Source organism: Martes martes (assembly GCF_963455335.1).
Source record: "Martes martes genome assembly, chromosome: 1".
Lineage (NCBI taxonomy): Eukaryota > Metazoa > Chordata > Mammalia > Carnivora > Mustelidae > Martes > Martes martes.
In genome coordinates this window covers 193,730,553-193,756,104 of record NC_137888.1, presented here as the reverse complement: position 1 = coordinate 193,756,104, position 25,552 = coordinate 193,730,553, and the positions used below count along the sequence as shown (strand labels likewise).

The following is a 25,552-nucleotide window of genomic DNA, read 5'->3' as shown; positions in this document are numbered from 1 at the left end:
TTGATTTGTCCACTTCCTTTGACATTTAGGATCTAAGCAATAGTTTCTTATTTCTGGGGTAACTTGGTTAACACAGGTAATGAGACTTGATTTTTATGAACCTCCAGGAGGAAATCATGTGAATCACTTCTCAGTCTTGCATTTTTGCAAGGAAAAATTAAACACCCAGTTGTCCGTTGGTGTTCTATACATCTTAAGCACAGCATTCTTCTTGCAAGTCAGGGATACTCACCTTGGTTTTAAAAGCTTTTGGGGTGCCTGGGTGTCTCAGTGGGTTAACGCCTCTGCCTTCAGCTCAGGTCATGATCCCAGGGTCCTGGGATCGGGCCCCGCATTGGGCTCTCTGCTCAGTGGGGAGCCTGCTCCCCCTCCCCCCCCCCACCTGCCTCTCTGCCTACTTGTGATCTTTGTCAAATAAATAAATAAAATCTTTAAAAAAATGCTTTTCAGGTATCGATTTGACACTTTCTCTACAATTTCTGTGGCAGGGTATGTTCTTCATACTTCCTTTTTATATGCCTCACTTCAGACAGTTACAACATCTGTTGGGTCCGGCTATTGTGAGTTTGTGATCTCTGGCAAAACAAAAATCACCAGTCTCTAGTCATGCTGTTCCACTAAATATTTTTTTTTAAAAAAAACCAGTATTTTATATGGTTTTCTCAGAAACTATCAATACTCTACACAAATTTTGTTCACAGCGATTGCTCAGCAAGGCTCTATGGTAGAAGGGCATTTGTTGAGGGGAATTTATGAATATGACAGCAACGATAAGCAGCTGAAAATAATCTATGAGACGTTTTCAAATTACCCCTCATAAGCCGTAGTCCTTGTGAAAGATAATTTGTGGTTCTCACAGAATACCCTGCAAATTGGGTCTTTCATCTGTGATGTTTTTTATAGTTAAAACATTTCATTTCTCATATTAACAAGTGATAACTCTGCATTTGTTCATCTAAACAATTTGATTTCTATTTTTCTGTGCCGAGAGGCTGTTGACATTTCAGGGTACGTAATTATTTTCATTGCCAACTGCTGTTTGTGGTGACTGTAGGCAAAAGATAGAAATCTGAATATACATGGGCATTGTTTTCAATCATTTTCCGTTGAGACTCATCCTAAAACAGGAATCTATTTGCCTGAGTTATCATCTGTACTTAGAAATCTAACAGGACATGGGTGTTGATGAGTGAGGAGTCTAGCCTCACTCCAGGTTTTCTGTGGTGTACTGGAAGGTCTCTCATATACCCACTGTGGGCAGAGGGAGGGGGTTGACCTGCGGTATCACCAGACCTCTGGCAGAGCCCTGTGCCCTCACCGTCTGAAGTCTCAGTAGCAAAAGGGAACATGTGTTATTGGCCTTGGTAGCTCCCAGCTTACATAATACCTGGTCAAGGATCTTAGCGCTGGTTGCCAGGATTACATGACAGATGCTCACGGGAACACCTCTCACCATGCCTGGTACCTAGCATGAGATCTGGAAACATTTGGTGAAATGGGGATATGGGGATGACATATAAAAAGATCTTCTAATTTTCCTTTGTCATGTTGCCTTCTTGGACAAGGACTTACAGTCTGGGGCAAAGGAAAGAATTATTTTTTTTTCCCCCACCTGGAAAGCAGCCATCCTGTCCTGAGACTGGATGTTCAGCCATGCTTACGGAAGAGCTACCCAACACAGAGCAGAAAGGAGGCACCAGCGCTTGGGACCACATTCTCTGAGGTCTGTGCTTGATCTGAAAACATGCTAGTTTTTCAATCTACTCGTCAACGTATCGAAGTTTATTTTAACATCCAGAAAAAAATGAACACCAATGTTGATACTGCCCCACTCCCCCACCCACCCAAAATCATGTAACAAAACTGCTATCTTTAGCTTGCAGTGTGCGATGCCCACACTAGTTGTGAGGCCCTGTGGGCAGGTGTAGATGGCCTCTCTGATGTTTAGGGGAGCATCCGTGTGTGTCCCGTGGGGTAGGCTGTGGTGAGTTCCTCAGTGTTTCCCACAGCCTCTTTATATTATTGGCTGAGGCTCTTGCTTTATCCGACAGGGAGAAAATACTCCTTGTGTGGACCTCCCATTTACATTCCAGGTTAGGGAATGGACTACTAATTTAGGATCCAAACTGATTTTTACATGGCCTGAAGGAGTGAATGTAGAGCCAGTACCCTGAATGGCAAATGTGTTTTATCCTTTGAACCGATTCCAATTGATTAGTTCTGGTTGCCTATAGTGCTGTCTTAAGAAGGCATCTGTGTTGCATCAGGGCTCAGCTGGGAGGAGTGCTGGGATTGATTAGCGATGTCTGTCAAGGCCTCTGGAGGGACCATTGACCCTATATTCGCCATTCTTTGCTTTTGACGTGTCCTTAACTCCTCTCTGTGAAATGATTTTAATACTAACAGGTGACTCTAAGCATGAGATAGGGCATCATGAGAGAGAGCAGGTAGATGACATTTTAAGAAAACCTAGCATGAGAAAATGCACATTTACAAAATGCAGAAATCTGGAGCCAATTATTGCCATTACAGAAAGATTCCATGAAAGGCTCCTTTAAATAGCGAGCTCCCCTACTGCATTAAAATGATGATTTAATTTACAAAAATTCACTTCGCATGCAACTCTTCGGGACTGCGCCTGTGGAGAAAAGCAAGCCACACCTGATTTTTTTTTTTTTTTTTAAACTTCGACCTAAATAATGTTCAGGATGCCTGCTGCCACCTATCCTGAGTCTCTTGATAATTTCCACTCTCTGCAGACTTCCTTCCTACTTCCTCTCCCGGAGTGTTGAGTAGACAGTCTGGGTGGTGGTCAACAGCGCCGGCTTCCACCGTGCCCACGGCTGCATTTCATTAGTGGGTAAACTGATTGCTCCCAGTATGTTTATGTGTGGGTGCGGCTGTACAAGTCTGTGCACTCCGTGCCCTGTGTGTGTAGATAGAGATACACACAAGCCATTATCTTGCTCTCAGCCCAACCTAAATTCATTCCTGCTGTAAGAGTTATAAATGGAAGGTTCCAATCGCCCGGTGGATACAGCCTTTCAGAACATGTGCCCCGGATTCCAACTCCCCGTCCTCTTTGTGTTTGTTTATATGTTATTTACCCTTGCATCAGAAAACTTCCCCAGACCCTGGGCCTGAGTCCCATTATCCAGACATGGAACCCTCCTCTTCCTCTGTGGCCTAGAAAGCCCCAAATGGTTTTCTGATTTAGAAAATTAAATATAATCTGACTCTTGTGGCAAGCTTTGCAATTCCCAACCAACAGACTCTCCCATTAAATATATAACATACACAACATCTAAAAGTATCACCAATCTCACATGAATTTGAATTATAGAAGCATTCAGTGCCCCTCGGGTAAGATTGCCAGCTTCTTCCCAGGCACTCAAAATTGGGCACTTTTCCAAAGGACCATAAAGCTCCCAGGAATGCCGACTAGCACGTGTGTTTGCGTTTCTGTTGTTCTTTTAAAGCAGCTTAATGCAGGGGAGAGTACCTGAGAGGGGGATCTCCCCCCACCCCCGTCCTGTCTTCCCGCACATAGAGTAATTGCAGTGACTTCTCAGACACAGAGCACAAGTGTCATCTCTATTTCAAATGCGGTATTTTTAAAATCGCAACATAATTTTTTTCCCCGGGGAATATTTATGCGGACAGGTCTTTCTTTTTTTTTTTTTTTTTTCTTTTGAGAAAAGCAAGATGAGAGCTTAGCATCAGCCCTGCTCAGACTCGTTCTCTGGCAGGAGATGATGCTTCCTCTCTGAGATGGAGGTGCTCAGGCTGGTGAGCTGGCGTACAGCGCTTTGCCTTCCGTCTTCACGGGCTCATTGGTCTGAGCCAAGCGTCCCCCATGGTACTGGGCTGTGATGGCCGCGTAGGTGCAGCCGTAGATGGCTGCCGCCAACATCATGAGACACACGATCCCGCACACAACCCCTGTGATGATGACGGTGGCCACCGCGTGACGCAGGCTGGCCGGCCTCGGCTTGGGTTTGAGCTCACACTCTGAGGGGTCTCGCTCCCCCGCACTGTGGCTCTCGGGAGACGCGGGGACAGGCTGGTGGGCAGAACCCAGCTGCTGCCCCCTGGAGGAGCCTATGTCCTGAGAAGGGAAAGAGCAGGGCTGGTACAGCTCGTGAGGGATCTTCAGGAGGTCCTCTCCCTTCCAAGTATCTGGTGACGCACAGATGACACTGTCTGTTACTCCCCCTTTAAGAAACAAAAGCAAATAAGTATGGCAGATGTCCTCTGTTGTGATGTTGTGCCCTGATTACGAGGACCCTGTGTGTCTACCAACATTCTTGGGTGATGCCAGGTGGGGAGGTCAATGGCCTTTTGAGTGTGTGTGTATCTTTGACGGTAATATTAGTTTAGTTTGTGGGATTAAGTACAATTAACATGTCTCCTCGGGCCTTGGAACGTTTAGTAATTTGAGCTCCGAACTTTCCAACACGTTATTGGAGTAGTTTCCACTGTCTGTAAGGTGATTGATTTCCTCAGGTGTGTAGACTCGTGTTGTTCAAGGGTGGATTTGGGTGCCTAGTCGTTGTTTTCTAGAAAGAACACTGAACTAACAGATTTTGTTCTGGCCACATAGGACCACTGATTTACTATCTCAGGCAAATTAACTTCTCTGACTACATTTTTTTTTTTTTTTTGGCCATAAAAATACTGTGTTTGTATCTGACTTGGGAGTTTACAGAGCACTGTTTGATAAGTCCTCACAGCTCTGCTCTAATGGGTAATTATTGTCCAGGGTCACCCAGGTAGGTCATTAGTGGGCAGATCGGCACTCAAACCCAGCCCATCCCCTTGATCCCAGTTTTCTCACCGTGCTCACTGCCTCTCTGCACTTCTTCTTCTCCCTTCCCCCCACCCCCCGGAGCCTCTTGAGGTCAGCAAAGTTAACACAGTGACCCTCAGTGTAGCCCTTTGACTGGGCAGAACCCGGCCTGCATGACCTGTGGCTCCGCTCCCCTGGCGGCCACGAAGTCCTTCTCCAGGAGGACTGTGAAGCCTGGCACCGCTTTTAGCCAAGTCAGATTGGAGGCCTTTGTCCACACCACAGGTGGATTATGAAATTACACCAGAAAGGCCCATGCGGGAGATGGTCACATCAGTTACTATAACCTTCCTTTGCACAGCTCTTTGGTTTGTGGAATGCCTTCCGTCCATCGTCTGAGCCTCGTAAGCTGAGGTCCTCTGACTAGATGGGCCACTTTGTAGTACCATCATTGTCATGGTCCAGGTCCCACCGGAATTAGCGGCTTGGCGATATTCAACCCACACCTTTTTGTCACCTCTGCTTGGAACTGAATCGCCTACTGCTAGGATCACTTGGGCCCCTTCTGGTTTCTTCAGTGATTTCCTTGAGGCAGGAGCCCCAACTCAAAAGCAAAAACGTAACTGAGGAGTCCTCTCCTTTCCTGAGCTGACATGCGGGAGGCCAGCGATGCGGGATGGCCCTAGGTGTTGTCAGGCTATGCTGAGACTAAGGATCCCTTCCTCGGGGACCATTTCATGCCTCTGCCCAAGAATTTGTTGTGAGGCAGAAGACCAGAGAAACTGAAATGGCGTGTGGGGCTTTGAGAAGAAGTGATGATATTCAACATGGCCGGAGAACACAGAGACTCCCCCGAGGGGAAGAAAGGCTGCATGCTGTGGGACCAGCATTTCTGCCATTGACTCATTCCTAGACTGGGGTGGTTCACCCAATCTCTCTGGGCTTAAGCACTATCTTCTCCAGTTTCAAGCTTCCTGCTGATCAATATTTGGGTGGGACACGTGGCCTTGGGACCCACAGTGCCGACGAAGTACACAGGCTAGGGCCTGGGGTACAGCTGGAAGTCAGGGACTGTGACCACCAAGAGCTCCACGACCACCTGTGGATTCACCTCAGGATTCACCTCTCAGCCTTCCACCTCCATCTCCTCAGCCACGACCCCAGCTTGGGGGTCCCCCTCCCATCTAGAACCATGGAAGGTGATAATGAAAGAAGTCCCAGCTTGCCGAGCCCTCGTGATCCCCCATCTGGCCACTGATAGCTCTTTACCAGCATCTTGGCAGAAACTGGTTCAAATCTTGAGTCTATTACTTAGCTGTGCAACCCTAAGCAAGATACTTGACCATTCTTTGCCTCTGCTTCCTCATCTAGAAAGTGGAAGAGGGGGGTAATAGTGAAAAATCATCTCACGAGATCACCCTGAGGTTCAGCTGGGTGAAGCAGGTCAGGTACTCAGCACGACGACTAGCTAAACGTGTTCAGTACCGTCAGCTTTTGACATGAAGAGGATTTGTTTACTCTTGAATGGAGAGAGAGCAGGACTGATCACAATATCTCTATGCATGCTTTTATAAAGGAGTCATTTAGTGGGCATTCATCAAAGCATGTGTTTTGGCTGTTGGGCCCACCGGAAGGCAACATTTCCCCACTCTATGTAGTCAGGTTGGAGATGGAGCTGTGTCCCATGGAACCAAGGAATGCCACTTTCAGACCACAAAACCCCCCTTGCTTCATCCTCCATGTGATCTGTGCCCACTTGGTGGTGACCCTAGAGGCCATGTGGTAAAGGGGCAGCATCAGAAGCTGGAAGGGGCTTATGTCCTTGAACGACAGTGTGGAACCCAGTGCTAAGCCTTGGTTTCCCTTGGGTCTAACACGAGTGAGCAACAGACCTTTATTGTGCCTATCACCGACACGGGTGTCATATCAACCAGCCTGTCTTGCCTGAATACTGTTACTATTTGTATTTATTTATGGATCCTTTAAAAGAACAAGGTCTTGACCAATACCTATTTTTGCCTTACGTGGTATATATTATTCCTCAGGGAGTCTGAGAACCAGAATGGGCCTCGGATCTCTCTAGCTTCACCCTGTCACCTTCCACCTGTGACGCTGAGAGCTGGGCGGTGGGGGGGAACATTAATTTGTCTGAAGGTCACCAGTGAGTTTGTGGCAGAGTAGGGGAACGATCTCCTATCTTCCAGCTCATGTTGCTTCTAGTGTCCTGGACCTGGAAACGGTCTTTTGTAAGGAAATGTTCCTCCGTGAAAGCTCTTTCTGCGATGGTTTGGCTTATGCTTAGCATTTAGTCAGAACACAACAGCTAAACCCACTCCACCTCTAGGTGGGAAAAGTTTTATTGGCAACGCCCTACAAGAATGATTTTTGCCACAGTCTATGCACCCTCTTTGTAGGTCAGCTTGAAGATTAGTTGGCTAGGGATAGGCTATTTGCTATTATTTTGTCGAGAGGGATTCTTAACTCAATATTGAATATCTGGGGCGCCTGGGTGGCTCAGTGGGTTAAGCCTCTGCCTTCAGCTCAGGTCGTGATCTCAGGGTCCTGGGATCGAGTCCTGCATTGGGCTCTCCGCTCAGCGGGGAGTCTGCTTCCCCCTCTCTCTCTGCCTGCCTCTCTGCCTACTTGTGATCTCTCTGTGTGTCAAATAAATAAATAAAATCTTTTAAAAAAATATTGAATATCTAAACTCACACTGTGCTCTCTTCCCCTTCCTTCTACGTAACTGCTGCAACCGTCCAGTCTCTAATGACTCCCTAATTCATGTCGGTAGCTCTGAGATCTTCCTGAGTTACAGGCTCAAACATACAGCCAGCAACTCAGCGGCACCCCTTGGAAAAGTAAGGGGCACCCTGAACTTGACTTCCCCCAGATTCAACTCTCGATTTACCATCTCCCCCATGCACTTGCCCACTTGCCGAAGAATGCAGGGCCAAGACCCCACCTCCCAGTCTGCCCCTTCTCAGCTCCTGACATCACTCTTCATGTGGTTAATCTTGCAGGACCAAATAAATTGAGTTTCCCATGATATACTCTTTTCTTTCTTCCTTCATTTCCCATTCCAAGCCATTAACAATTGCTGTCTGTTCAGTATTCCAGATACATCCACAAAGCTCATCATTTCTCATGACCCTGATCTGCGCTGCCATCTTGTCTTCCCTGGGTGACTGAAATCGGTTTCTCCCCTTATCCCCTTGCTGCTTCTCCTGTAGCCTATAGTCTGCTCTCCCTCGAGTTGCCAGAGTCACCTTCTGAAATGTAATTAGATATCGTTCCCTTGACTAAAATTCTTCAAGAGATTTCCATTTCATCTAAAATAAAACCCGAATGACTCCCCCTGCTCTGCACGTTCCTACGTGAACCTGTGTTGCCTCCTCTCTGCCCGCTCGTTCTGTCCCTTCTCTTCTCACCACTTTGTGTACTTTGTGTGCCTCATTCTGTCCCTCAGTCAAGCCAAGCTTAGTCGCCTGTCAGGCCCTTTGCAATTTCTGTCCTTTCCCCCAATTATCTCATGGCTCATTTCTCCTCATTGTTCAGGGGCTGCTCACCCATGTTATCTCCTTGGAGAAGTCTTCCCTGCCCTTCCTATCTGAAACTGAACTCCCGTCCTGCTGCTGTCTCTCCCCTCACTCTGCCTCCTTGTACCCTTAGCACCAAGTGCTGTCTGAACTTGGGTATTGATTGGCTATCTTATTTAATGACATTTTCTGCTACCAGAGTGTAACCTTCATGTTGGTAGAGATTTTCTTGTTCACCTTTTCTCATTGTCTAGAAAAGTACCTGGCTCATAAGTGGCATTCAAGCACAGGAATGAATGAATGATGCTTGAAAATTAAGAGGAAAGAAGCACTTTGATGTACAGGAAAGAATGTGGGGCCCAGACCCAACAGTCATTCATTCTATTCTGGTCTGTGCTTCTATTCTGTTATCCTGAGGAAGTCACTGATCATCTCTGGGCTTCCATTTCCCATTGATTATAGACTAGCATTGATTAAGAAGGGGTTGGAAGACTTTTCTATAAAGAGCCAAGTAGTTAATATTTTAAGCTTTACCATACACAACCATTCAGCTTTGCCCTGGTAACAACACATGATATAAGTTAGCGTAGATGTGTTCCAATAAATATTTGCAAAAATAAGAGATGGGCTGGATTTGGCTCTTGGGTTGTAGTTTGGTGACTCCTGGGTGATTTCCAGAACCCTCATCTTTAATACTCTAGATTCTTTTGCTTTGACTTTTATCATCTGGTTAAAGAAATAGTAAGCAACTTTAGAGAGTGCAGCCAATTTCAGTAACAGTGGTATTGGATAAAGCAGTAGGGATAATCTCAGGGAAGATTTGTAGCTATCAAATTGGTAGAAGCATACACAGAGGGAGAAATCCCAAGGAGAGAGACCATGCTGGATCACACCTGAAAATTAGAATTCTGTGCCCCTTTGGAGCTGAGCAATTATTCAGGGGCTGAATTTCCCTTCTTCTTAAGGGCCTGTGGCTCTCAGATAAATAATGTGGTTAATCACTAAGTGGAAAGTTGTCTCCGTGAATCGTTTTTGTAGATGAATTTAAATCATGACTTTAAACACCCTCTAATGACTCACTGCCTCTCTTGCCATCCCCTGAAATGACATCAATGTGGAAAAGCTTACACGGGCCCCTCGTACACTCCTCAACGTTCCTTCTAATGCTGACAAGGGATGAGGTTCATCCTAGGCTGGTAACACACAGATGGGGGTTTCCAAATGGACATGACTGACCTTTATAGATAAATTTCTCCAGCCAGAGTTTAAGACTAAGCAAGTGGCAGTTGCATTTCCAGAGGTTGTCCTTGAGAAATAAAAGCCTCACTCTGGGCATGGATTCCAGGAGCGCTCGATCAAGGTGCTGAAGCTGGTTTTGTTGAACTGCAAATACGGTCAGGTTCTCCCAAGGCTTCCCCGGGGATGTGGGAAGGTGCCTGATGTCGTTTGATGACAAATCAAGCTCCCTCAGCTGTGGGAGGGAGTGGAAAAGCCTGCTTTCCAGAAAATGCAGGGAGTTCTGGGTCAGGTTCAAGACCTGCAAGTGCTGGAGTCCGTGGAAAACCCTGGCGGCCAGATGCGAAAGGGAATTGTTGCCCAAGTTCAGGGTCGTGAGCTGTGGCACGGACCTAAACGCAAATGCAGGAAGCTGGCCTATCTGGTTGTCTTGCAAGAGCAGCGTTCGAGTCTGCGGAGGCAAATCTTGAGGGACCTCAGCCAGCCCCTGACGTCTGCAGTCTACGGATTGTGAAGAGGAGTGGCAGCGGCACTTCTCTGGGCAGCCGCCCGCCAGCCGGAGCAGGGCCATCGCGCCCCAAAGCAGAAGCAGTTCCCCTACGACCAACAAAAAGGAACTGAGATGCGAAGCCAGTTTGTAAACAGTGTCCGCGTGTGTGTTCCCCTTTAAAATCACAAGTAAGGTGACTCTGGGATGGCGAACACCTTCTACAACCTGTAGGAGAGTTTCGTTCATTCCCATCCTTAGGAAAGTCAGGCTGGCCAGGGTACATCCCCATGGGATCAATAACACAGAGAAAGAGGAAAAATATCTTGGCGGTGGCGGGGGGGCATGCCTGTTGTAGGGTACAGCAGAGTTATTTGAGACCAGGAGTTTGGAAAAATGATAGGCCCATCGGAGAGTCACATTTCTGGAAAAGTAAGCTCCAGATCAGTGCTGTCCAGTAGAACCTGCTGTGGGGATGGAAATGATTTCATCTGCTGTCCAGAATGGCAGTCGTTAGCTACATGTGGCGACTGAGCTCTTGAAATGTGACCACTGCAACCAAAGAACTCAATTTTTATTTGCATTTAATTTTAATTAATTTTAAATTTAAATTCGCCACACGGTGCTAATGGTTGCCATCTTGGATCGGGCAGGTTTAAAGATTTTTTTTTTTTTTAATTTAGTTGACAGAGAGAGATCACAAGTAGGCAGAGAGGCAGGCAGGGGCAGGGGGAAGTGGGAAACAGGCTCCCTGCCGAGGAGAGAACGGATTGGGTGGGTTTAAAATATTCCTATGTGTTGACATGCATCTTCTCAGGTGTAATACTTCTGTGAATAGTGACCATCTCACTTTTTATTCAAGAGATTTTAAAAAGGCCAAAAAAAAAAAAGGCTTTTTAAAGCTCAGAAAAGCATGTAATGAACACCCATATTCCTATAACACAGTTCTGTCAATCATTCATAGGTTGTCATATTTTTCATCTTTTTTTTCTTTTAACTTAAAGAAACGAAGCATTACTGATACAGTTGCAATCCCTTTGATTAGCCCCCAAGTCATGTTTTCCAACATGAAGCCCCCTCCCCCCTACCATTACTGACCTATCCCTCTAGGCCTATAAAAAAAAAAAAAAACAAACCATGCTTAATAATAACAGCAATAGGGGCGCCTGGGTGGCTCAGTGGGTTAAGCCTCTGCCTTCGGCTCAGGTCATATTCTCAGGGTCCTAGGATCGAGCCCCGCATCGGGCTCTCTGCTCAGCAGGGAGCCTGCTTCCCCCTCTCTCTCTGCCTGCTTCTCTGCCTACTTGTGATCTCTGTCTGTCAAATAAATAAATAAAATCTTAAAAAAAATAATAACAGCAATAGCAGATAGTCACGTAGCAAGGGTTTTGAGCCAGGCACCATTATAAGAGCATTATAATATTATATTACTTGTATATATGTAACTAATTAATATTATGTATAATTATATATTATTTATAATTATATAATATTACTATATTACATATTGTAATATATATTTAAAATATATAATTATACTTAATACATCACTATTATATATTATAATAGCAGTTAATACATTTATTATTATAATTATATATAACATTATAATATATTATGTATATTAATTTAATCCTCATAACCTTGTAAATCTGGTTCCATCATGTCTGCTTTATAAAGGTGAGGGAACTGAGGCACAGAGAAGCTAAACCACTTGTCCAAGGTCATATAGGTGGTGAATAGTAGAATCCTGATTCAAACCCAGCCGGCTTCCAGAGTCTGTCAGGATCCTTTCGGGCTGTGCTTTACCACCCCTCAAACTTTTACACACACACGCAGAGTACATAATGTTTTATATAGTGGCTTTTAAAACTCAACACCCATATAGTCATTGGCATGTCTCATTTTGCCATTTATTCTGTTCACTCAAACTGATCTATCCACCTCGATCCAGAGAGAGTTCGTTCATTCCTTTTAAATACTATAGGCCATTCCATGGTGACACCATGCCAGATTTAATATTTAGCCACCCCCTTACTGATGGACCTTTGAGTTGCTGCCATTCTCGTTCACTACAAGTGATGCTACAGAGGTCATCCTCGCCCAGGACAACTTGCCTGTGCAGAAATTACAAAGAGGGTCTCCAGAGTCAACAGGAGCCTCCTGGCAGGGCTCAGAGAGGACGCTGAGTTGACTTTTTTTTTTTTTTTAGATACTTCTAGATCATTCTCCAGAGTAGCTACATGACCTCCTGCTTTTTTCCTGGGACTTGAATTTCAAAATATGGCAAATATCTGTCAAGACCATTTTGTGAAATTGGTAGAAGAATTCGCAAGGCCGTGCAATAATAATTAAAACTCAAGATGGTTATCTACTCATGAAGAAAGCGCTCCGAAGAGGTTGTCTGTGCGGTTTTGGTCTTAATGGGGGAAATAGATAAGGTGGCCGTCCAATGCCCTAGACCGTTGAATTCTCTACTGACGGGAAACGGCACTGAAGGCAACAGGGAAGATACCTGGAGAGCCTTCTGAAGATTCTGCTCTGTTTAGTTTAGCTCAAGGGATGCGGAACCTCACAGTTACCTTCCCTGTTCCAAAATACAAAAGGGCAAAGTCCTTGTTTTCCTTTCTATAATTTTGCAAATAACCTAAATGACGGCTTTCAGAGCCAGTGCACCTTCCTGGCTGTAGGTCTCAAGCATCAGTTATCTGCACGAAATCAAATCTTAACCAGAGAACTAGTTTTCCACAGAATCCACTAATCTATTAATGACAGGCTTTGTCTTTCTGAGCTGTGGCCAGTTTGCTCATTCTTCCTTTAGTTCCACTCCGCCGGCCTGACCAACGGGATGATATATGAACTCCGACTTGAAGCTCTGTATTTTCTATGAAATGGCCCATGACATGCCAACTGCGTATTCCATCGTGGCTGGGTACATTCGTCCCCACACACTTCTTCTGACCCAACATGGCACAAAAATAAATTCCCCCACTAGAGACATTTTTAATATGTTTGGTCTTTAGAGAAAGACAACCTCACAGATACCTTGTTGAGGGGACCCCATACCCCCCCCCATTTCCTCTCAGGGACTGAGAACTTTTCTAAGGCTTGAGGGGACTAATCATGGCTCACCTTTCATGGCTGAGTCTCCACAGGCTTTCTCATGGAAGGCGTAGCCCACCTCTCTTAATCTGCAGATCCACACGCTGAGGGCATGGCGAGCTCAGAACCCAGCTTGTCATTCCAGCACAAGCTTTCCTGTCACACAGTACACTGTTGTCGCTTTCAGGGACCACGTATTTAAGCAATCCCTCCCCTGTCTCCATCTGGCTGGGATTGTTTTCCATAAGAGGACCTTTTGACAGTGTCCCCTCTTCTTTCTTAAAGTGTCAGCCTCCCCAGGATCATCCTGGCCTTTCCCATTCAGACGACAAGCTCCAGAAAGAATGTTTGTCAAACCTCCGTGAACAGCTGTAGCATTCAAACATGACCCCGATGGCTCGGCCTTTCTGATTATTTAATCTGCTTGGAGTCCAGGGCACCAAAAAAAAAAAAAAAACCTGCCTTCCTAATCCGGTGGTGGTTTCTGAATCCTGTTGACTTATTAACCATGCTGTGTTAGCCCTCGCCGGGCTGGGGGACGCTCGCCGTGGATTCTCAATCAGGGTGTCTAGCAACAGGGCCAGCAGAGTGTGTAATGTGAGGACAAATTGGCCTGCTGGAGGCTGACACGGTTTGCACAGGGCACTTGTTTGGTCATCGAAGGCGCATTCAGTCAGCATCCGTAGGGATTAGCTGTGTTGACAGGGTCTTGATGCCCTGAAATTCATAGTCATGGCTTCCTTCAGTGGACATTACAGGCTCTTCTCGCCAATGCCACAAATACTTCTCAGCTGCTTCTCTGCTTACCCCTGCTTCCCACCTGCCCCCCCACCCCCGCATTAACCTTTCGGTTCACGTGACTTTGGAAATGCTTCTCAGGCTCTCATCGTTTCCCTGATGCTAAAGTTCCAGCCCTTTCCTAGTTTTCCACATATACAACAGTAAGCCTGCCCCACGAGCATCAGGCATCGATGTACTGCGACTGCTCCCCAATTGAAGCTGCTGGGGATGTTTCTAGCAAGGACTGGAGCGTTTCTTTGAATGTGCAAATCCCCCGTCATCTGCTGGAGGTGGGATGTCAGTGCCCGATGCTGCTCCTTGACGTGTCCCAATGCTCCCGGGCCCAGGGCCACCCCAAGGAAGGTGAAAACCTGGCTTTTATTGAGGCAGCCTGGGAAGGGGCATCCCTGGCCCCAGGCAGTGCAGTGGAGCAGGGGAGTGTGGGATTTGGAGTCAGATGGGCCTGGATCACCAACTGGATGTCTCTGGGGGAGCAGCTCACTCCCTGGGATCCTCATAGCCCATGTCTAACACGTGGATGGTGGTATTTTTTTGCTTCATGGGATTGTTACCAGGATTAAATTAAAGCAAGCCATACATGCCACGGTCCAGGATGGTCTTCATAAATGTTCACAGTTACCCATGAGAATGCCTCCCATGACTCCTGTGCTGCTAGCATTTGAAGGGCAGCCTTGACTCGACAGGTAGGAGCAAGATCCTGGCATAAGCCTGGGACACCCGGCCCCTCATGCCACTTGGGTGGTACCAGAGGACCCTTATGAATGAAGCTGAAAAACTGGATGGTGACTCTCCTTCAGAGCCTGCTCTTTGGAATCCTTTGGCCATGTCCCTTCCAGCCTCACAGAACCCATCCTGCCCGCTTCCTGAAAAATCTGCTTTACCCAGCCCTCTACTTTTGTCCTCTTCTTCAACATTCTTTGAGTACTGGTGATACCACGGAGAAAAGGCTGGTATAGGTGACAGAGGGCCATTTAAATCTTTAAATCTTTATAGCGGCTAAATGACTCCTTCCTTCCTCCCTCCCTTCCTTCCTCTCTATCTGCCAGTGCACCGAATTTAATCAAAATCATTCCTTGGTGATACATGACCAGTGATAGCCCATTCGTAGCCTTCGGTCATTCATGCGTCATACTATAGCAAACACCTATGAACCTGATCCTCGCTCTAAGAACTAGAAAGTTATCAATAATGTATACCAACCTATGAGTCTCTGTCTTTCCCTGGGGTTGGCAAACATTTTTGTGTAAAGGGCCAGATAGTGAATATTTTAGGCTCTGAGGGCCATATGGTTTCTGTCACAACTGCTCAACCCTGATGTTGTAGTGCAGAGCCAGCCATAGTCAATCCATAAACAATGGATGGGCCTGTGCTCCAATAAAACTTTATTTATAAAAACAGGTGGAGGATTGGGTCAGTCCACAGGCCATAGCTGGCAAGCCTTGCTCCATCCCATTCCCTAGCCACTGTGGTCATTCTCCTCCACCACCCCTGGTCACCCCAACCGCTAGACATACCCACCAGCCTATCTCCTCATCTACAGACTGAGAGGGCTGGAAAGGAGGATCTTAGGGTATTCTTAAAGCCTAAAACCTTGTCATTTTCATTAGAATGCTTGAGTGGACTTGAAAGAGTCTTACAGACTTAATGGGACTTTAGGCAAAGACTGTCTCTTTGGGTTGCAGCAGAGCAGATCTTACAGGATCCACCCAAGGTCCCAGTATCATGGACTCCAGAGGCCTGGGAAAGATGAATCCATTGACAGCATGGCTGAGTGTAGGAGGCCTGGACAGAGAAACCGTAGACAGTCATGACACCTGCAGGTAGAGCCAGGCCGTGAGGCTAACTGAGGAAGCCCACTTTCCTGCCGCTTATACTCTGAAGCTGGGTGACCTTGGGCAAACCACAGCCTCTCTCTAAGCCTCAGCTTCCTCCTCCGTAGAATGCAGATAGTAGCTACCTCAGACGGCCCAAGAAGGATCGAGGGCTGTATGTTAAGTGCACAGCCCAGTTCTGACCGAGCAAATAATCACAACTGACATCTCCTATTAGCCCCAAAGAATCTGGACTGGCTGCTCTCACCTAAAACATGGATAACCTGGGAACACGCAGAGAACCCACACAGCTGAGGGTTTCCTGGGAGACGAGCCTTACTACCCAAAGGGGCTTTTTGGTTCTGTTTTGCTCCTGCTGACTCTAACAGGCGATGAAAAGATGGGCAGCGCACGCCTGGGGGAGACACCTCCTGGATGTTGAAGGACTTGGATGTGGAGGCTAATTGATTTATTCCATCTGACCTCAGCCCAGAGAACAAAGGCAGTTTGCTAATGCCTGCGGCGCCTTCTCTCTCTCCTTCCCTTGGTGAGCCAGATCTGAGAAGTGGCAAGACAACTGTGCACGCAGGAGGCAAACAGAGATGCCAAATGTCAGGTCAGGCCAAGGCGCTGTAGAGGAGAGAAGGCTCTGCTGTGAAGGCTCCTAGCACTGAGACCTGGTCAAGAGCCCAGTGTCTCATGCAGGAGCTTGCTTAAGTCAGAACATTTCCTAATATAAATGGGTCTTTTTAACATTTCACCTTCCTCAAAAACATCGTCAACAATTATTAACATTTAAAAGTGATGATGTTTTGAAATCCAGCAAATGTGTGTTAGCAGGTAATACACAGGTAAATGCAACTATTTAAAAAATAATAATAAGTTAGAGTTAAATACACTCACCTGGGAGGGCATTCATAATAAATTGTTAGGTTAGATAAAGCAATTTGAATAGGAATATACATTGTGTAATCTTATTTATACTGCCAAAAAAAAAAAATTTAAGAAGTCAGAGGTGCAGAGCTGGAAGGGTTAACTCTAAAAATGTGTGTTGGTTTGTCTGAAGATGGAATAAATGGGGAAGGGCAGACACCAAAAATACTGATTGCCCAGAAGACAGGGATAATTTAAGAAGAGAGGGAAAGTAACTTCTTTTTTTTTTTTTAAGATTTTTATTTATTTATTTGACAGAGATCACAAGTAGGCAGACAGGCAGACAGAGAGAGAGAGTGGGAAGCAGGCTCCCTGCTGAGCAGAGAGCCCGATGCAGGGCTCAATCCCAGGACCCTGAGATCATGACCTGAGCCGAAGGCAGAGGCTTAACCCACTGAGCCACCCGGTGCCCCGAAAGTAATTTTTGTTTACACCTCTACATATTCGACCTGCTACAACAAACGTTATAGCTGTAATTTCAAAAATACAAAGGAGGAGAAGAGTTAACTTCTGTTAAGTAGAAAGTAGAGGTGCATTTCCTTTACTGGAATACTGGAGATGACTGCTTCTGAGTGACTAGCTGAATTTTATGTGTCCGTATGGCATCCTGGAGTTCCCATTGTCTCACTCCACGAGGATTAGTCCCCAAAGTGACACACGTCTTTCTCTGCCAAGTGATCACCACATGTGAACAGACCTCATACCGCGTGGAATATTTCTCCCAGTTTTAATAACTGCTTTGGTAAAATTGTGGTAAATGACTCCCCCATCCCTACCAGCGGGCCCCCATCCAAAGCAGGTGCTGTAGTGATCTGACGCGGGGGACGCCAGGCCAAGTGACAGCTGCTGCCCAGTATAGCTCAGAGAAAGACCTTGGCATCGTAAATCCATGCAGAAATTTCATTTGGTGGTGGAGGAAATTTGGCATTTGGAAATATTTCCCCAGGGTTGTAGATGACCAAATGGCACTCCAGCATAAAGTTTATACAGAGCTATTTAAAAGTCTTCAATATTCTTTCCTTCCTTCCTTGTTTCTTTCGTTTTTTTCTTTTTCTCTTTGGTCTTATAAAACATAGAGTGATTGAGCTAGGAATATATTTTCCAATGGCTGTAGTATTATGTATTTAGTGCTTACGATGGGCCAGATGTAGTATTATGTATTTAGTGCTTACAATGGGCCAGATGTTGCTGAGGATTTGTACTGGTTAGATACAAATCCTTAATGTTGCTACTATAATGAGTAAACTTCCAACTTTTGCTCTTGTCACAGTCTAGTTGAGGTTGACAGGGGGCCAGTCTTCATCCAGTTGTTCAGGGTCCTTCCATCTTGCCACTGTGCCTTCCTCCTAGTTCATAGTACCCTCTCCATCAGCTGTAGATGGAAAAAGATGAGGGTCAGACATGGTCCCTGCCTGGAAATGGTACTTATCACTGGGCTTACATTCCATTGGCCAGGATGAAATCACATGACCATATCTAACAGCAAAGGAAGCTGGGAAATGTAGTCTGACTGTGTGCCTTGGAAGACAAGGAGTCTTAGAATATTAACAATCTCTGCCTCTACGCTTTATTTACATTATCTCACTTAAAGCTGACAACAGCTCTCTAGCCTATAAGCTTAAGATGGTTTCTTATATTTCTTCTCATAGTTTCCGTAATACCATGTGGAACAGCCATTGAACAAATGTTGAATGTTGAAGGAATACATGAATGACAGATCTGAGGCCCAGAAAAGTTAAAGTAACTTGCCTAAGGCGTCCAGCCTATTTATTGCAAATATGTGCATCACGAGTCCCCACATTAAGGACAATATTCAGGGAACTTATCGTTCTATGTATTTCATGTCTTAAGTTATTTTTTTATACAGTCCATTCTGACAGGAAGCTACAAATTTAATTATCTGGTTGCTCTCCCTAACTCAGAAATAGAAACACAGTTTCCTTTTGAGCCACTCAATGGAAAATCAAGGCTGTCATAGGATTTCTGTAATGAGAAGGTGGGAAGGAGATGTACCTCTCCTCATTCTGTCTTGCCTTTTTGGTAGAGTAAAAATTCCTACCTAGGGCTACCTAGGGTCATTCAGTTTATATGACTATCTAGAGAATTTAAACTCCATTGACCCGGCCTCAAGATATCTGATAAAATTAGTAGAGTAGCGGATAGGAAATGTGTGCCTTCAACCTCTCTAAAACTAAGAAAGTCAATGGCCTAAGTGTATGTGACTGCTTCCCAGTCCCCAGTTGTCTATGGAGCCCAAGTCTGAACTAGGTGCTGTGGGAACTAGAAAAGACATAGATCACTGGCCCTTGGCCTTCCAAGAACGTACCTGTCTGCCGGGTGCTATTTAGCAATCTTTATTTATTATATCAGAGTCAATGCGGATCATCTCATCACCTTGAATCTGCTACCCATGAGAAGACTGCACATGACTTTGTTGGACACTAACACTGCCCAGCTCTCCAGGAGCCAAGTCTCAGAAATCCTTTGGCTAGCAGAGGAGACAGATCTAGATTGGTTTTTGTTTTTTTATTTGTTTTTCTGTTTATTTGTCTTTTATTTGTTTTTGTGGGGTTTGTTTTTTGTTTGTTTGTTTTTTTTTAATCCACCCACTCTGCATTGTTGTCAAGGTTAGAGGAAGTACAGACTTCACATCCCAGTATCTTCCCAACCTTAGCTTTCCAGCACTTGGTTTCCCTGCATATAGGATGTACGTAAAAATAAAGATGCATAGGAGATAAGTTATAATTAGAGGTAATTAGTGAGCTCATGTGCCTGCTGGAATAAACATAGACAGATGCTGGTTGATATGAAGCTAACAATGAAACAAAAAGATCGAGAAACATGGCAGCTTAGGAAGCTTGTCCAAGGCTTCACACTGACACACTGTTTTACTTAGATCTTTTGATTGGCTGCTTTGGTCTCTGCCCCAGGAATAGAAACTGGAATCAAATTTACATTCATGGTTGATTGTTGACTCATGTTACACATAAATTGAGTGTTTTGTGCAGCTCTTCTTGGTGAATATATATTTGCATTTGTGCTTTTATGATAACATGATGGTCCGGTTTCTGTAATAGATGACGATGTGTTTTCATATTTTCAAGTTACAGTTTAGTATGTGTGCCTTGTGATGCACTAGTGAGTCTATGTTTTGCCTTTTCTTCCTCCAGATTTGCTCTATGTGAGCTGTTTGATACATGTAACTTGGAAATATTGTAGAAAACACAACTGTCTCAGGCAGGACTTATATTGTAACCCACCAGTTACAGATCCAAGACAGCTGAGGATTCCTTTTCATTATTCCAGACTTCCTCTGTCCCACCATTTCATTCTAGAACAGTGTCCCTGTTAAAAGCATGGAAAATGGGCTGAACCCATCTAGGTTCAAAGGCTGCCTCCAACATTTACTGGCTCTGAGAACTTAAAGACATTATTTAACCTTTCTGATCTTCAATTTTGTCATCTATACAAAGGAATCCAATGGGCAGTTTTGCAGGGTGGGTTAAATAATATTTTTATGTAAGAGTCTGAGCAGAAAACAAAACAAAACAAAAACCTGTCTTTGCACGTGGCAATATGCATGAGCTAGTAGTATCTTCTCCATCACTCTATCTATCTGTACGGCTTGTGTCAGCTAAGCACCTAGGCTGCATGTACTTAATACTAATCAGGAACAAAAATGAGCAAATTAAAGCAAGGGAGCATTTTGCCGATGTGACAGAGTGCACCATCTTTTGGGACTATAAAGCAGGTGCATGTAGGTGTTATCTGGCTAGAATGAGTTCTATCTAAGTGAATTCATGCTCAACCTATCTGATTGTCATCCAAATAGTTCCCCAGACAAAAGAAAGTTGGCTGTTGGTGTCATGTAACCCCACCTTCACATGGGACATTTGTTTGCAAGATAAAGGTCCTGTGTTGGCATGGACACAGCTTGCATCCCCATTGATAGTGGCAACTGCCCATTCTGGTGCGAGAGTCATGTTCTGTTCATTTCGCTTCATCTGAGAAGCCCATTGGGCCACCTACTATGTGCTTGTGCTGTTGCTTCTTCAAGGTTTCCCCACCACTCTTTCTTCTAGCCTGCACATCCCTGGTAGGAGGCCCCTTTCCCCATCCTTGCGTAATTAGAGAAAGCATGTCATCAGCTCCTCAGAGCCGGTCCGCTTTCATCAGGAAGCACGACTGGCGGAGTTTCGAGGTTGATAGGAGTGGAAACATTTGTGTTCGACAAGCAGGCTCCTTCATGTGTTGTCAACATTTCATTTGTGATTCTAACGAGGGCCAAGAAGAAAATAAGCTCAGCATACTGCTCTCCGCTACTACCGCTGATGTTTGTAAGTTTCTATCCATGGCGTCAACTTGCTCCTACCAGGAAGGCATTTGGAAATGCAGCCGTGTGTCACTGCGGGGTGTGACCCAGAGCTCAGATGATTGAATCGACTGAGGCAGTCTTGAGAATGGGCAAGGCTTACCCCTCAGAGACTAGAAATTCTGTTCTTATTTGATGCTTTAAATGTCTCCTAAAGGTGAAAACACTTAGATAAGGACAGGGTGTATTGGAGGGACTCTCATTCTTGATCCCCGTCTCATCACGTCTCTGAAATTCTGCTGTAGATTTCGTTGTGTATTCTTTCTTTCTTAAGGAGCCATCTGTTGAGTGTTCCTTACCTTTTAAGCTCTGCATTTGGGGATGTTATAAGCATGGAAATAATACATAGAAAAATAAGTGGGCCTGTAATCCACATGGCCCCTTTCACCTCACGAGGAGATAGACACGCATGATTCAGCCACACAACCCTCGGCAAAACCACAGCCCTGCAAAGTGCTAGGAAGAGGAAGTGCGTGGTGCTGTCCTAGATGACAGTCAGGGAATCTGATGGGGAACCAAGCGGCAACTACCCTAGGGTTGTTGTAACTAAGCTGCAGTGTGAAGGATGGACCAGAGTTTACTGCAGAGAAGGGGAGGGACAAGGGCCATTCCCGGGAAAGACAATCCAGGAAGAGGCTGAAAATCGCTTCTCGGCCTTTTGGCTAAGATCAAGTGCAGGAAGAGGCTGAAAGACCAGAGAGATGGCGTGGTACCTGCGGCGCTCCCAGAAGCCAGTGTGGCTACAGCACAGAGGAAAGGAGGGGGACTCCAGCAAGCAGATGCTGGAAGACAAGTGAAGGAGCCTGTTGTGGAGCTCCCATACCCCCATCTTCCACTGTGAGTGTTTTGTTACTATTGAAAAGCTGTGTCTCGGACACACAGCCCTCTGCAAGAATGCTGCTGCCTGGCATTGGGGGCGGGATCAGAGAACTGCCGTGTAAAGTCCTTTGGGAGGTGCTGTCACCTCACAGGTGGGTCCTGTGCCAGCTCCCCACCTCCCCATAACTAGAGAGATGCATCTCGCCGTCCTCAGAATGCTTCCTGGAGGAGGTGGAAGGACTGTGAGTTTGCACGTGTTATGAAATAGTACATGTTCCTCACGTACTGTTACTTACAGTGTGGGGTTGTGGCAAACCCATTCCACACGTGCCTGAGAGGCAGCAGAATGGAACTGCCGTCTTCCACCCCCCCACCCCCAGTGCCTGAGTCTGGTGTGGTTGGGGGCAAGCCAGCCCTGCTGACACTCATAGGCTACATCGGTGCAACAGAACTCTCCCTCCTGAGCGTTCAAGGGTATGTTAGTGTGGACCTAATATGCAGCACACCAGGAGTAGTCTATAAGTGCTTTTTGGGCCAAGTGGCCCCACCAGCAACCCCATGGGGCCCATCATGGCCTCACGGCCTCAGAATCCTTTTCAGCCCAGGGTTCAAGGCAGACAACAGCAGACAGTGGGTGGCATCGTGCTAAACAATCCTAGTTGCTGCTCCTGAAGTAGATGGTTGCTGTTTGCAAATTTGACCATGTCTGGCATTCAAAGCCAAGTGCCATTTTGCTGAAGGGAGAGTTGGAGTCGTGACCTGGGGAGTTACTGACTGAGCCCCCTACCACCCACCGCTGCCCTCCATCCCCCCGACCCCTCCCCCACCTGGACTTCTAAGTCTTGATGTAAACTTGCTGTTTTCTCCTTGTCCTCGGAAGAATGGTAATTTTTCTACAGTGATAAAAATAAGTTCTCTATTTCCTAACAATGCCTTTCTAAAAAGAGAAACATGATTTTAGGACATAGTGGGAAGGGGCTAAGCTGTGGCCTGTGCATTTGCACAAACGATGGCTTGCACTAGAAATAGGATTTCAGAAAAGATGGTGGGGTGGGAGGGCGGGGTTAATGGCAGGGACATTTCGTGTTCCCACATTTGGATACACGGGCGACCCCCCTGTGGACCTCTCTGTGATTGCAGAAGGTTTGCTGGGAGTGGCAGGCCAGCAGGGAGCCTCATGCCTGTTGTGTCACAAGACATTCTAGCAGAGCCTGTCCGCTGGCTTAAGACAATGACACCAGGTCCAGAGGAAGTCCGTCTGCAGGGGAGACAAATGTTGGACTGACTCTGGTTCCCCATTTTGTTCTCCTGCTTCCATCCCATTTGCAGTGACAGGCACTGTGAATGAGCAGCTGATTCTTTGTTTAATTCTTTCTCTGTCTGAAAGTCTGAGTGCCCTGACTTGACCCCAGAAGTCCCTAAATTCCCAGGCTGAAAGGAAACCTCCAAGCCCACAGAACACGCAGCAAGCCTCAGACTCAGGGTGCTTACCTGGAGACGGTCACCGGTTCTTCCACCAGGCGAGGAGAGGCACTGTTATTTTCTACGTCTGATTGTGGAAAAATTTGAGTCTTGGGGAGGGCAGGTCACTTTCCAGAAATCAGTTTCTAAGGAGCTGAGCTGGAACTTGAACCCCCGGCTGCCTGATTTCAAAGCCTTTCAAGCCCTGTGTCCTTTACCCCTCCCTTCATCAGGGGAGAAGCCAAGGAAGGACCCCAAAAGAGACAGCCCCCACAAAACAGACTGGGTGGAAAGAATGCATCCACCCCGCCCGGGAAGATTTCCTCCCCTGGAGGTCCCCAGTGCCTGCTGCTTCTCGAGGCTGAGGGCCACCAAGAGAAGGGGAGAGGCTACAGCCTGTCTGCCAGGACTGCGGGCAGGAAAGACATCCCTGGGCCAGCAGTGAAGAAAGCGGGGCACTTGGTGCATGGAGTTAGCACTAATCTGGTCCATCCCCAGCATGCTGCTATCAGTCAGATCTCGGACATATTTGTCATGGCTGTTCCCCTGCCCAGAAGCTGCCCCCGCAAGCCCACCCTCCCTTCATGGCTGCGCCGGAAGGGGAGAGCTCCCTTTGATCTGGAGACCGGTAGCCGGAGAAGCAGGGCCGTTGGCAGACCTGCTCCCGCCCCTCTACCCGGCCGAGTGTGTGGACAGCCACGCGAACAAAGCCCCTTGGCCATGCTCGCTTTGAGAACAGCCAGACTCAGGACAGAACATCTGCCCTGGAACGAGGCGGAAATGGGAACAGCAGCCCCCTCCACACTGAGGAATTCTAGGTCACGGTGCCCAGGAAAGGATGCTCGGACTGGGATAAGCAGCCCAGAAAGAAGGCAGAAGACAGAGGGGATGGAACCAGCCCAACGGCCATCCCACAGGACGGCTGGACTCCCACGGTCAGCAAGGAACCCCACACTCACCGTGCAGGTTTCTATTCCGTCTGAAACCACACTCCCGGAGCAAAAGGCATCAGCCCGGAGACAGATCAGCTAGCTTTTGAGGTCTAAGGAGTTGAAAAAAGTAAGACAGGTAGCTCTGGGGAGAGCGTAACTGTTTTCTACTTACCCTCCTTCAGAAAGCAAAGTTTTTGAGTCAAGTAATTCTGAGTAGGGAATGTCTGTCTCTTAAAAATCTATTCGGCTTCCCTGTAGTATAGTATACTTTGATGTATTGAAATACAGCTCACCCCACTCAAATTACTGCCTTGGTGCCTAGTGCTGTAAAATTAAACTATTCCTTGCTGATATTTTATTAAGCCTCACCAGCATTTCAGACTCAGACATCTCACGGAGCTTCGGGCCATATGTTTTATATGCTGTCATGGTGAACTCTGACTTCAGCCCGCAGAGCCCCCTTCCCCCCGTGTCTTTATATAGTGCAGGATTTTCAAAAGCATTCATGCAGGCCATTTCCAAATTGTGGACTGTTGCGAGTAAATATCTCTGGTCATGTGGGTGTTAATCCTTAAAAAGACAACAACAACAACAACAAAAATAAATAAAAAGAAAGGAAATGAGTTGTTTTATGAGAAGTTCTTATTTCCTGGACATCATTTTTGCATTTCTTCTAAGCTTGATTTTTTTTTTTTCCCACCATTGTGGGGCGGGGGAGAGGGAGGATTTGTGGGGGCGTGGAATATTTCCCAAAATCCATATGCAGAAAAGGGTCTGCGTTTACACACCATGAGTTCACCTCTCTAGCAGGGAGCCAAAGGTACCTATAGGTTTGCATTTTGAGAAATAAATGGATATAGCCGTAAATGACGATCTCCTTAGCAAGACTAACTTTGTCATTTAATAAGGGAGATTATTTCATAGATTTAAAACCAGTTAACACATTTAAAACTTGATAAGACAAGGCAATCCTGGTATGTTTCCTGTTCTCCCGTGATTAAAGCAATTCGAACACTGGACGAGGGGAGGTTCTCCATGGTACGAGTAATGCCGTGAATGTTTCTCCTGGTAATGCAATTAGGAAATATTGGCCCCAGTTAATGAAACTTAAACAAAACATGTTGCCCTCGTCAAACTTGTTCAAGTTGTTAAACAGGCAAAGCCTTGTCCAAAAAGTTAAAAAACAGGGGCATATAGTGTTTCCATGGAAACTCTGTTAAAATACTGATTTGTGGATATGATCATAATCAGCCCCATAATCTAATATGACTGA

At 46.1% G+C, this 25,552-nt stretch overlaps 2 protein-coding genes across 2 annotated transcripts in view; one reads left to right on the top strand and one right to left on the bottom strand.

Annotated features, from left to right (window-relative positions):
• The window catches only part of CACNA2D3 (calcium voltage-gated channel auxiliary subunit alpha2delta 3), an 866,841-nt gene that overhangs the window by 711,517 nt on the left and 129,772 nt on the right, over positions 1-25,552 (top strand). The gene's annotated exons all lie outside the window — the stretch shown is intronic.
• Positions 3,575-13,473, bottom strand: LRTM1 (leucine rich repeats and transmembrane domains 1). Its single transcript, XM_080826852.1, has 3 exons — positions 13,181-13,473; positions 9,562-10,158; positions 3,575-4,215 (listed from the first exon to the last, which is right to left on the bottom strand). The coding sequence occupies exons 1-3, from the start codon at positions 13,185-13,187 to the stop codon at positions 3,782-3,784; spliced, it is 1,038 nt and encodes a 345-aa protein (XP_080682978.1). The 5' UTR covers positions 13,188-13,473; the 3' UTR covers positions 3,575-3,781.

What these genes read in the sequence shown, in the direction of transcription:
- LRTM1 (XM_080826852.1), bottom strand. An exon ending in GGAGAAATTTATCTATAAAG is followed by an intron (nt 4,216 to 9,561) that starts GTCAGTCATGTC and finishes TGTTTCTTAAAG; the next exon opens with GGGGAGTAACAGACAGTGTC.